General features: G+C 34.9%; 1 protein-coding gene across 8 annotated transcripts in view; it reads left to right on the top strand.

Annotated features, from left to right (window-relative positions):
• RAPH1 (Ras association (RalGDS/AF-6) and pleckstrin homology domains 1) overlaps window positions 1–13,501 on the top strand; it is a 116,556-nt gene that overhangs the window by 30,204 nt on the left and 72,851 nt on the right. For all 8 annotated transcript variants that reach the window (XM_049106675.1, XM_049106673.1, XM_049106672.1 and 5 more), the window contains exons 2-4: window positions 4,237–4,356; window positions 9,612–9,717; window positions 10,488–10,993. In XM_049106675.1, coding sequence (XP_048962632.1) covers window positions 4,237–4,356; window positions 9,612–9,717; window positions 10,488–10,993 — 732 coding nt within the window. The remainder of the gene's footprint in view (window positions 1–4,236; window positions 4,357–9,611; window positions 9,718–10,487; window positions 10,994–13,501) is intronic.

Genomic DNA, 13,501 nt, shown 5'->3' with positions numbered 1-13,501 from the left:
CCAAGAGGAAGGCAAATAGGGAAAATATGCTTGAATAATTAACTTCATAAAAAATTTAGCGGAAATAATATAATTTCATACAAAGGCATACAAATTTTGTTATATGTAGTGAAGCTTGCTACATGTAAGTTTTAACCTGTGGTAACTGAAGCACAATTACTGACTGTTACGTGTGAAATGAAACCAACCAGCATATAAACAGTGGTGGATCATCCCACCATTATTTCTGTTTTTACTTCATGAAAAAAATAAATGTAATTAGTTTAAAATATGAGTTCAATCATTATTACCTGCAATCTGTGACTATTCTGTAATAAACATGATTTTGAAATAATCAGGCTAACCAAACCTTCTCATTACTTGAGTCCTAGTAACCCTTCCTTGTTTTCTCCCATTTGAATATTTACTAGGCACCTTTCAATCTATCTTCAAAACAGAATCCATACCCTCCCCAACTCTAAACTGCTCCAGAGGACAGTGTGGCTGGAAGGGAGAGTGGGGAGAGAGATCAGAGAGGTCCATGAAGGCCAGGATCATCAAGGGCTCTCTTGATATGCCAGTGTCTTTGGATTTTATTCTGTATTCATTAAGTGTGCCCTTTGGGGAATAAACTTTTTCATTTGTGTTAGGGTACATTTATTCTTTCAGGACATAGCTTCCCTCAGATGTAATGGACCAGGGAATTAAAGTGGAACTTTAAAATATACCCCCCCCCCAAAGTACCTAATCTAATAGTCATAGAATAATTTAATAATATTTGTTCTAGTATATATTATAGTTTCTTTGGGCCTGTTTCCACATCATTAAGGAAAAACATCACATCAGAAGCTATTCTTTTAAATCCAAATTATTTAAAAATAAGATTCATAAGTTCTATTTTCTTTTCCTTAATGTTTTTCCCCCTTTGCAGGGACAGTTGACTGTTATTTTTATTTTTATTTTTTTTTTTTACAGTTTCTGCTGTCGTCATTTCCATTTGGGCCATTATGCTGGGAAGATTCAGATTTAAAATTGTGATCTAATTGGAGACAGACATCAATATATAATGGAGAATGAATTTCTGTACTAGATTTGCTGACTTTAACACTACAGAGCCTATAAGAAAATTTGGGGGATGCTCTCATTTGGTGTGTGTAGTAATCAGAAATGATGGCATTTCTGGGTGTAGGAGAATAAGGATCAACTAAAACTTCTAGAGAAGGGAAAATGCTATTTTAGGGTATAGATCTATTAAGAAATGTAGGACCTAAATTTTTACTGCAAAACTCTCTGAATAGGTGCTTAATTTTTATAAAATAACCCACATGGTGACAAACTCAAGAATGGAAAAAAAAATGGCAAAGGTTGCATAAATAATAAAAGTCAAATAGTTGCTTCAGAATTTCCATTTATTTTATGACTTTCTGTTATTAACAGCTCCCTAGCCATATTTCCCTCTACTTTAATCTGCAGTAGTCTAGATAAAACTGTTAATGAAAATATGTAGAGAGATATTTAAAAATCCAAATAATTATTGGGTTTGAATAATATGAAAAAAACTCAAAAAACCCACCAGTCTCTGATGTGGAGTCTATAATTCCATTTAGCTCCATAATAATATAAAATACTCTATTCAGGGTAGCCCCAGTGGCTCAGCGGTTTAGTGCCGCCTTCAGCCCAGGGTACAACCCTGGAGACCTGGGATCGAGTCCCGTTTCAGGCTCCCTGCATGGAGCCTGCTTCTCTCTCTCTGTGTGTCTCTCATGGATAAATAAATAAAATCATTAAAAATATATATTCATTTTGAACTATTTTGCATATGCTCTGCAAAACTATATGCAAAATTATATTCCTATTTTACTTTTACCAGTATAGCATCTTCTCTATGGGCAATTATGTGCTCAGAAGGGAAGTGCAGGCATAAGTATCATTATCTCAAAGCAGAATTCCTCCTAGAATATTTTAGCTTCTGAGTTATTCCAGTGTGTTTAGTTTTAAAGATTAGGGAGGAAGAGGAAGTTGACTTTTAAATTCTCAGTTCTGTTGCTTGTTGGCCTTCATTATGAAGGCGATATTCCTAATCCTAGATGTTCTCAAACTAGCAGTTATTTGAGTTATTAAGCTCCTGGTCAGAAGAGGTTTTTCTTCATACTAACATTTTATGTTTTCCTTGGTAGATAACTTAATGAAGTATGATACCAGGTTTCTATTGTAATAGATCTGTAAGTAGCTCATTAATGAATAAAAATCCTAGAACTAGTATTAACACAAGTGAATTATAAAAACCAAATCTCTTTAAGAGTCAAATGTATGATTTTGGGAATTAGTGGTAGTGGATATATTTTCCATTTGTTAAGAGAGAATTCCCTGTTTTATACATGCTTAGAGTAGTGAAATTAAGAAGTGAGAATGATCAGTTAATATTAGAGATACTGGTAAGTTCTGATCCTTTGTAGTATTAAGCTTATGAAAATTATCTCCCTTAAGTGATTAAATGGGATATGATCTAATTTTCCATATTGTTAGAACTAAGTTCAGTTTGATTTTTGTAACACTACTTGACCCTTTCTGCAAAATTTCATATAATAAGGGTTAACATTTAGCTTCATGACCTCTCATTAGATAATTAAGTTCCTCACATCTCATAACCACATTTTAAGGATCACAGTTACTTTTGTTGATTGTTGCTTTGGAGGTGTAATATGTGTTCAGATTCTTATTTGAGATTAAGGATATCTTTAACCTCTGAGGAATTGTTTAAACCAACAGGCAAGTGGTAGCCCAAATATTGCCTAGATCCACTGGAACAAAATTTGTGCTTCAGAAACATGAGTCAAGAATATGGAATGTAGAATGATGATACTTATTGTGTCCCTGGGAAGGTTAATAGGTATTACTCCAAATTGAAGGGAAAGGATTTGTAGTCAAATTAATTTGAAATATGTTGGTTTAAGCAAAAATAAGCTTTACTAAAGTTTTCTCAGAGAGAGACAAACCAAGAAACAGATTCTTAGCTATAGAGAACGAACTGATAGTTACCAGAGGGATGTAAGTGAGGGGATGGGTGAAATAGGTGTTGAGGATTAAGGAGTGCACTTGTGATGAGCCCTGGGTAGTGTATGGAATTGCTAAATCACTACATTGTATGTTAACTATACTGGGATTTTTTTTTTTTAAAGATTCTCAGAGCCTTTAATATTGAAATATTTTACATTAATCAGATTAATCTTTAAGAATTTTAAGTCTCAGTCATTGATCTCACTTTGTTTTGTGTAATCTTTTCCTCTCTTCACAAAACAATATACAGGTTCCACGTCAGATACCCCATTACTGATGAGAAGAAATGAAATCTCTCTTCTTTCAAGGACTTATACTTGAAAAGTCACAACATATAGGAAATTTTGTATATAAATTTAAAGTTTTCAATTCCAGTTTTCTGTAGTTTTTTTGTTGTTGTTTTTGTTTTTAATTTCAGTAGTCTTACTAGCTCTAGTTCCTTGGATTTTGTCAGAACTGATGAGAAAGTAAGATAGAAAGAACACTGTAAGAGGAACAAATCCAACAGACTAAACTAAATTAAAAATTTTGTCTTTTTCTTAAGTGCTTTTTGGACTAAGGTTTTGCAAGATACATACTTACTTGTATCTAGGTTTTTACAGAATAAGTGAGATAATAACCTGCTGGATTGAAGTCTTCTGAAATTAGTTCTCTGGTGATTGGGGTGTTACAGGATCTGTTAGTGGAGAAAGCTATACTATAATATCCTCTGATTAATGGGTGGACTCTGCAGTTTTAAAATTCTTGTTACTTGTGATTCTGATAATAATCTGATACATTTTGTTCTTTTACAATTTCCTAAACATTTGAGACTTAATTGCTCATTCCTACTCACTTGTCAGCCCTGTCTCCATTAATGACTTCTAATTTCCTTGTATAATATAATCTTTAGTTTGGAAGGTTTGATTCTAGAAAGTTAACAGTATATATCAGAACATGTATGGCATGGCAGGTGGCCCCGGGTGGCTCAGTGGTTTAGCGCTGCCCTCAGCTCAGGGTGTGATCCTGGAGACCCGGGATCGAGTCCCACATCAGGCTCCCTGCACGGAGCCTGCTTCTCCCTCTGCCTGTGTCTCTGCCTCTCTCTCTCTCTCTCTCTCTCTCTCTCTCTCTTTCTTTGTCTCTAATAAATAAAATCTTAAAAAAAATGTATGGCATAATTTTTCAAGTTTAACCTGTTACACTCATTTTGTCTTTCAGATGGAGCAGTTATCAGATGAAGAAATTGACCATGGTGCTGAAGAAGACAGTGATAAGGAAGATCAGGACCTGGACAAAATGTTTGGAGCCTGGCTAGGGGAGCTAGACAAACTCACTCAGGTTAGAAATAGTGTTTGAAAAATTGTTTAAGGATTTTAAGTCATCACTGTGTGCTAAAAGTTTACTGTGTAGACATAGGGATGTGGATATAGGTTCCATTTTTAAATGCTGCTATGAAGGGAAAATGTCCAAAACATTAACAGGTAAACGAATGGTAACTTTAGAACACAAAGTATTATCTTTTGTGGTTATTTTAAGGAGTCTAAAAGCAAAAAAGTACTTGTGACAGAGGTTCTGTTCATCTAAAGGGATTATTTAAAATCTGTTTTGTAAACTAAGATTGCTGGCTAAAAAGTTTTAAAACCTAAAATCTAAAAGTCTAAATTTTAGCAAAGTCTATTACGTAACTTAGTAAATATGGATATTTACGACACTTTACAACATAAGTAGTATCCTCACATGCAGGTATTTTCTATCACATAATTCTAGAATATTGACAAAATTTCATTCCTGGCTGTATTTCAAAACAACAGCAAAGCATTTTAATCTTGTTTTATTGTATCTTAAGTTTTAAAAAAGGTGGGTTAGTAACTATGCTACTTCATTGCAGATGGCTTTCTACTGGTTTGGTATTTGTATTCTTCCCAGTATTTTAAATTCCTTGCCATATAATGTTAAGAGCCACTCATCAAAAAAGTTGGCTTCTTTAAAAAAAAAAGAAAAAAAAGTTGGCTCCTAAACTAATGCTGTGACTGGGTTTTTTTAAATTGTATAAATCTGTCTTTAGAGACACAACAGATTAACCATTGCATAATGGTGACTCACTGCTATAAGTTGCTTTTTAACACTGCAGAAATTTTCAAAAAATATTTTATGTACTTTATTAGTGACTAAAACCTCAAGTTTTTTGTTTTATTATTTTAGTTTATTACAAAGTGTCATCTGTGCACACACTCCTATCACATGTGCCATATTAATGGGATTTTCAGCTTTATATTAAATTGAGTTTAAGTTTTAACTAGTTGGTGAATCTTCTAAAATTGTTTGTAAAATTTTTTGTGTGTTTACATTTTCATGGAAGAAAGTTAAGAGCTTTTACCAAATCCTTATGATGCTCCCTCCACACCTACCCTCCCAAAAGTTAAAAAAAACATCCTGTTAGGTTACCAATTTCTTGGTATCAAAGAGTATTTTTTTTTTTTTTTTTTTACTATTTATTTTGTTCTCCCAGCACTGTGGGTACAGCAGATAATTATAACAAGTATCTGTTTATTTGAATTGGTAAACAGATTGACTCAATATATCCTCAATTATTTTCAAGTTATCTTACAGAATAACTGTAAAATACCTACTTATTACTATAATTTACCTACTTAATTTTTTATTTGCACTGAGAGAAGCATTAGGACTTAAATTGCAACAGAAGAAAAGAGTTTGCAAAGGTTGAAAAATATCCTATTTTGTGAAACTTTGAAATAAGTCAGTGAATGATTGTGGATCCCCTAGTTTAAAAACTGGTTGGACACTATCTGAATAGATTCCTTTTATCTTGAGACAAAAGAATAAAGAAGCACCATTCTAATCTAATTCTGTGATTTTACATACTGTCCAGTATTGTTTTTTATCTGAAACCTATTTGATAATTTAAATAGAAATTAAAGTTTTAAAAGGCTATTCTTAGTATTTGAAAATTTCTTTAAATAGACACTAAATAACTCCTGACATTTTCCCTGAACCTCTCCGTTATAAGCATCTTATATTCTTTATTGTAGAAAAGTTAAGAAAAGTGTCAATTTTAAATGTGGCTAGATAACCTACAAAACACTCTGTCCTGAAGTACAGTATAATTCTAGACTTAAAGGCAATATCATAGCTGGGTTAAAGTTCTTCCTCATCTTAATAGAGCTTGAGAAGAACAAGGATATTCCATCATTGTCTGAAGTTGTAGCCATTCACCAAGCCATTAAGATCTTGGGTCTTGGGACTTCCAGGGAAGATGTCAGAGTAAGAAGATCCTCAACTCACTATGTATCTCATGGATACAATTAGATAACCTCTACATCAGTGTAAATAACCCAGAACATGACCTAAAGACTAGAACAAACTTCCCACAGCTAATTGTAGGGAAGCCACATTCAAGAAAGAAGGAATGGCAAAGACATGAGGGAGGAGCATTCTGGGCACAGAGAAAGGAGAGAAACAGACTCAGACAAGGGAGCCTACATGGGGAAGATGTATCCCCATAACATTTGGCTTTGAAAACTAGCAGGGCCGAATTTCCCTTTGTTCTTACCGTCCATGGACAGTCCATGGAACTTAACACATAGAACTTTAAAAATCAGTGGAGTTGGCTCAGGCAGAGCCAGGACAGCTGGAGGAAATGGAGGCCCTGCCCTTAAAGAGGCCCCACTGAGATACAGCATAGAAGCAACAGTTTGAAAAACACCTGGGGTAAGGGAGAGGAGGATTTGTTTACTAATCTCAGAGCATGTGCTGGAGAGGCAGGGATCATTGAGGACTTCTCCAGGAACAAAGAAGCTGGCGGGAACCATTTCCCTCCCCAACTCCTGGCATAAAGCCACAGACAACTGCAGGAACCAGCCTGGAGCCAATACTACCTAACTTACTAACAGTGTGCCCTGCCCCCACGATCTATAGACATGCCCCCTCCAGCCATGCTTCAGCTCCAGGTCACCTCCCACAGTAGGCCATGCAGACCTTCCTACTTTGCTAACACCGTGCATCCTACCCTATGTATTTCTCTGGACCTGCCCTCCTCCAGCCTGGCCTGCCTCTTCCAGTGGCTGCAGGTCCTCTTCTACAGCAGACCAGAGCAGACTGTGCTAACATCACCCACCCTGCTCTGTGTTCTCTGCAGTCCTACCCCTTTCAGTATGCTCTTGGCTGGAACCCATTCAAAGTGGTACTACAAGGCTGGCAGGGTGAAAGCAACCCCAGCAGGGATGAGAACCACTCCAAAATGACTCCTGTCCTGGGACCAGAGGAAGATAATCGCATATATGAATACAACTGGGCCCAGCAGTGGTCTGGAGGTAGACATCTGGTCAGACTGCAGGCCCTGCCCACCAGTGAAAGCTTCTCAGGGAACAACACAGGGAGAAAGCCTTGCAGTTTGGTGTGACTGCAGCTCTGGCAAACACCTGGTCTGATTCAACTTAAGCCCAAGGTGGACCCAGACTGACTCACTAGCAATATAGGGACTAAACCCTGCCCACAACAGGCAAAGAGAACCATTGCACACCTAGACTGAAGGCAAAATTGAGTGAGCCACAACAGTGGGGCACATATAACCTACAAAGGAAACACCCCTGAAGCATCAGGTTCTGGTGAATAGAAACAACAGGAAACAACATTTTATTGTAGGGCACTACTTTCAAGAGCAGGAGACTTAACTAACTTTCCTAACACACTGAAACAGACAGAGACAAAATGAGGAGACAGGAATATGTTTCAAATGAAAGAACGGAACAGTCACAGCAAGGGAGCTAAACCAAATAGAGGTAAAATAATATGCCTGTTAGAGAATTTAAAGTAATGGTCATAGAAATATTCACTGGACTTGAGAAAAGAATGGAAGACCTCAGTAAAACCCTCAACAAAGAGATAGAAAAAAAATCAGAGGTAAGGAATCCAATAACTGAAAATTAAGATATACTAGATGGAATAAATAGTAGACTAGAACTATTGTAGAACAGATCAGTGACCTGCAGGACAGACTAGTGGAAATCAATCAAGCTGAATAGGAGAGAGAAAAATAACGATAATACAAAATGAAAATACACTTCGGGAATTCAGTGACACCATCAAGTGTAATATTTTTGCATTTTTAGGGATCCAGAAGAAGAGAGAAAAAAGGGGGACAGAAAACTTATTAGAAGAAAAAATAGCAGAAAACATCTCAAATCTGGGGAAAAAAACAAAAATCCAGATCCGGAGGCACAGAGATGCCCCAACAAAATCAGTCCAGGAAGGTCCACACCAAGATACATAGTAATTAAGATAGCAAAAAGTAATGATAGAAAAATTTAAAAGTAGCAAGAGAAAACAGTTGCAAGCATGGCAAACCCCATAAGGCTATCAGCTGACGTTTCAGCGGAAACTTTGTGGGCCAGAAGAGAATGGCGTGGTATATTCAAAGTGCTGAAAGGAAAAAACCTGGAACCAAGAATACTCTGTCCAGCAGGGCTATCATTCAGAATAGGAGAGATAAAGAGTTGCCCAGACAAACAAAGGAATTTATGAACATTAAACAGCCCTATGAGAAATGTTAAAGGGTACTCTTTGAGTGGAAAGACTAAATAGCAGTAAGAAAAGTAGGAAACACAAAAGCAATAAAATAAGTATATTTCTAAAAATCAGTCAAGGAATTCACAAAATAAAAGGGTGTAGAGTATGACACCGTATACCTAAATTGTAAGAAGGAGAGGAATAAAGTATGGGTTCAAACTTAAGTGACCAACAACTTAATGTAGCCTGCTATATGCAGAAGATGTTATATACAAACCTAATAGACAAATCAAAAACCAGTAGTAGATAAGCAAAGAATAAAAAGAATCCAAGTATATCACTAAAGAAAGCCAAAGAATAAAAGAGACAAACCAAAACATAGACTCTAAACTATAGAAAACAAATTGATAGTTAACAGAGAGGTGGGGAAATGGTATAATGAGCACTGAGTAGTATATAAAATTGTGGAATCACTGTATTGTATACCTGAAACTAATAACAGCATATATGTTAACTACAGTTAAAATTTTAAAACAAAAACAAAAACAAAAAAAATTTAAAACAAATTTTAATGAAAATAAATACATAAATACAAAGAAAAAAATGAGCTTGGATCTCACTCATGTTGAGTCCAGAACTGTGTCTTATCTTCAGGGTACTTCATGCCAAGAATGAGACTCTGCTGGACCAAAAACAAATCCCTTTGAGGAAAGAGATAACAGAATTCTCTACATTGTTCCTTTCTATGTTGTATCTTACCATGCCCATATTCATACATTTAGCTTATAGTGAATTTATTATGTAAAATGAGCTCAGTCACTATATTTGATGTATTTGGAAAGATACTCACTTCAAACTAGGGTGATGTTAAATGCCTTAAGTAAGCATATATCTAAAAGTGAGAAAAATAACCAAAATGATATGAAAAACAATTATATTAGTCCTTAAAACTAGAAGGACTTTGGTTTTATTAACTATTACGTGACAGTTTAATCAAATAACAAGCTTTATGCATCTTTCTTATAATTGAAGCCTGAGAATAATACAACTTATTAAACTTTCTTTAGAGTTTGGATTCTGACAAGCCCACGGAACCGGTAAAAAGATCTCCTCTTCGTCAGGAAACAAATATGGCCAATTTTTCTTATCGCTTCTCCATATACAACTTGAATGGTAAGATGTAATTGGAAATAAAATGTAAAAGAGTGTACTAAATCATATAATGCAGAAGTAATGCAGCACCAGTTCCAAGTAGCTCAATACAAAAACTACATGCATAACTTGAGTTCTTATGTTTCTTGGTTTGTGCATTTTATTACTAATTCAGATAATCACAGAAAAAAATGAACTGGAACATAACAAAAATAGTTTTCTAGTTATTAACAGACAAAGTACATACTCCGGTGGAACCCCATGATAAACTTACTTGCACTTGTTGTATTTTCATTGGAATAAAGTCCAGTGAAATTACATGTTTATAATTTTTAAATCAGCCCCTCTGGCTTTTATTTTTGTATTATGCCCAATCAACTTTGTGATATTTGGAATTGACATCACAATCTGTAATTTTTTTAGGCTTTACATTTTTCTCTCCATGCTCTACCAGGGCACTGATCATATTAACAACATAGAGTCTATGGTAGAAAGTTGCATGGGGGATATGGTTAAAACCATGGGACAATATATGGTTTTTGCACTTTTAATCTTTCAGTTCATAATTTTATTCTTCCCTGATTACTACAAATCTTAAAAGACGGACTATTTGCTTCTAAAATTTTCTCTGAATTTAAAACAAAAAACTCTTAGAAATTATTCAATAGGCCTTAGGCCCAGTAGGATAAATTTATTTGCTTCCCCTTCATCCTTTGACAGATTTATAATAGAATGTATAAATTCTGATTCAGTGTGTTCTGGAAACATCATGTATATATTGTTCATTGCAGAAGCTCTGAATCAGGGAGAAACTGTGGATCTGGATGCCCTGATGGCCGATCTTTGCTCGATAGAGCAGGAGCTCAGCAGTATTGGTGCAGGAAATAGTAAGCGTCAAATCACAGAAACAAAAGCCACTCAGAAATTACCTGCTAGCCGACATACATCAAAACATGGCACTTTGAAAGGATTGTCTTCTTCATCTAACAGGATAACTAAGCCATCACATGCCAACTACTCTCTGGATGACATCACTGCACAGTTAGAACAGGCTTCCTTGAGCATGGATGAGGCTGCTCAGCAATCTGTACTAGAAGATACTAAGCCCTTAGTAACTAATCAGCACAGAAGAACAGCATCAGCAGGCACAGTGAGCGATGCTGAAGTGCGCTCTATTAGTAACTCCTCTCGTTCTAGCATCACCTCCGCAACCTCCAGCATGGACTCTTTGGATATTGATAAAGTAACACGCCCTCAAGAACTGGATTTGACACATCAGGGGCAGCCAATTACTGAGGTAAGTACATGGAACTTTCCCTGCTATTTTAGTATTTTAAAAAGGAAGAAATGATACTTTTAAAATGTATAAATTAAATTTCTTATTTTTTCTACATGTAAAATTTGTCAGGATTTTTTTGAGCTAAGGTTTAAAATCACTACATAAGAATATATTACCAGAACAGCAATGTCAAAATGATTAAGAGAGTGTCTTCATTTTGTTCTTAGACTATATGAAGACCTTGAATTAATATCAGTTGTCTCACATGCTTAAAAAACTTGAAATGTGGTTTATACTTGGTGATACTTTACAAAATTATAATAATTGTTACGCTGATAGTAACTGCTGTTTAACGTAACTGCTGTTTAACGTATGTTTATTATGAAACAAATTAAGAAAAAGATACCTACCACCACTCTAGTCCTCCCAAGATTTTATTTTATTATCAAAGAGTCAGTGTACTATAGTGGAAAAAGCCACTGGGCTTGGAATAAGGAAGCTGGATTCCAAGTGTTCTCTTTGCCACTCACTATCCATAGGACCTTAAATGAGTTATTCAGCCTCTGTGACCATCAGTTTCTTTTAAGTAAAATGGAGCTAATAGTACATGGTCTGATCCTCATATGATAGTTCAGAGAATCCAAAGTGATAATATATGTGAATGGAATTTTAAAAGATAGAGTTCTGGATGTGATGGGGTGAGGGCAGGGAATGGTTTTGTGTTAAAATAAGTTTAGCAAAAGCTGATTTTGGTGTAGGTAAATTCTGTATTGAATATTTTTGTTAAGAAGAAGGCAATATTGTTACAGGGTGGCAGCAAGAAAGAAGATCAGTATGGGTAAAATAAAGCCAGCTTTCTCTTCAGTTTACGTTTACAGTCCTCTGTACCACAGAGTAAAATAGTCTATTTATGAATAATCAATACTAAGGTAAAATCTTATAAAACATGGTTTAAATAATTACAGAGAAATTTAAAATATATACCTATTACTCAACATTATTAGTTTCCCCCCAATTATTTAATTCATTAGGTTAATTTCCATCAGTCAGTAACTTTTTGTACCTATTAATATACTGAGTTTGGGCCCTGTGAAGCATAAAAGAAGCATGAATCATGATGGTTTGGAGATAAATTTTGAGTTTAATTGCTTATAAAGAAAAAGTATATTAATCTAAAAAAATAGACTTTCACTTACTTAAAATGAAGCTCATCTAAATGGTATACATTCTATAGAGAAAAATTTATTTCTGTTTTATGATACCTGGGGATTATATTTAGGACGAGCTATATAGTATGTATCATTTATATCTTTTAGATTTACCTGTTGGGATATGAGCAATATTTTATTAGGGATGTGCCTTCTTGGTTACTTTGTGTTTTGTATGTTGATATTCCTTCTTTCTAATCAGATTATTTTGAGTTGAGTCAAGATGCATGAGGTCAGGTTAAACTAATCATTAAGGATCTTTGTGTGTGTTTCATCTGTAAAAATATATACTCATTATATAAGTTCATATAATAAAAACAAAGTAAAAAGTGAAAAGTTCTCTCCCAGCAAACTCTTCAGTTATGACCTACTGGTATTCTTGGACAAAGATACCAGTGTTCAATAGTATAATATTTAGTGTAAGACTTCAATATATAAAGTTTGGTGAGTAAATCAGAAATAAAGCATCCTCTTCTTTTTGTCTTGCCTGGATGAGTAGACAAGTGGTTTAACAAACTTGGAACTTGCTTTACTGTACTTTTTAATGAATTTGGTCTGTTCTTCAAATCAAGAAAACCAATTGAGGCTTACTAGATCTCAAACCCATGTCTTAAATTGACCCCACACTTAAATACAGTCTCTAAAAAATATTTTAATTACTTTTGCAAGCATAGAGTTTAAAGAGTCAAATAGTTCTATGAGACTTGTAGAACACTTTGCCACACATGTGCACACACATGCCACATCCTCTCAGAGGTCAGAGCTTTAACTCTTTTAGCTGATTCTCAGGGTATTTACCTCTATGTCATTAAATCTGTATTGCTGTTTCTTGATATTTTTCAGTGGTATGTGTTATCTGCTGACTTCTCACTCTGGAAGATTAGGTTTAGATAAGTCTTCTCTCTTCTCCCCTCATTCTCCTCTATCCCAGTATATTTTGGTTGGTTTACTATTCAGTTTTTATATTATCATGACTATATACATGCAATTTGGTGCTAAACTGTATGCTTTTATTACATGGGACAACATTTTGCTTACCTGGAATTAATAATTGTCTTGAGATTTAAAAATATATAGTTTTTTTCTATGTTTATCATTGTTTCAACTCCAGACTTTCCCCTATTTTAAGTCTCTTAATTCAAACAAAATTAGTATTCTATTAATATCAACTTAAAATTCTTTGCTGTCTTTCCTAGTCTTTGCTCCAGCATCGTTCTTAGGTCTTTTCTCTCAGGTGTGTGAGCTTCTCCAGAGAAGATTCTTCCATTCTCCTGCATAGAGCATATATGCTGGCTGCCCGTGCTTTAGCAGCCCATTT

This window comes from Canis lupus, chromosome 37 (assembly GCF_003254725.2).
Source record: "Canis lupus dingo isolate Sandy chromosome 37, ASM325472v2, whole genome shotgun sequence".
NCBI classification, from domain to species: Eukaryota; Metazoa; Chordata; class Mammalia; order Carnivora; family Canidae; genus Canis; species Canis lupus.
The sequence above is the reverse complement of the archived record's forward strand: the minus strand, read 5'-3'. Positions and strand labels throughout refer to the sequence as shown.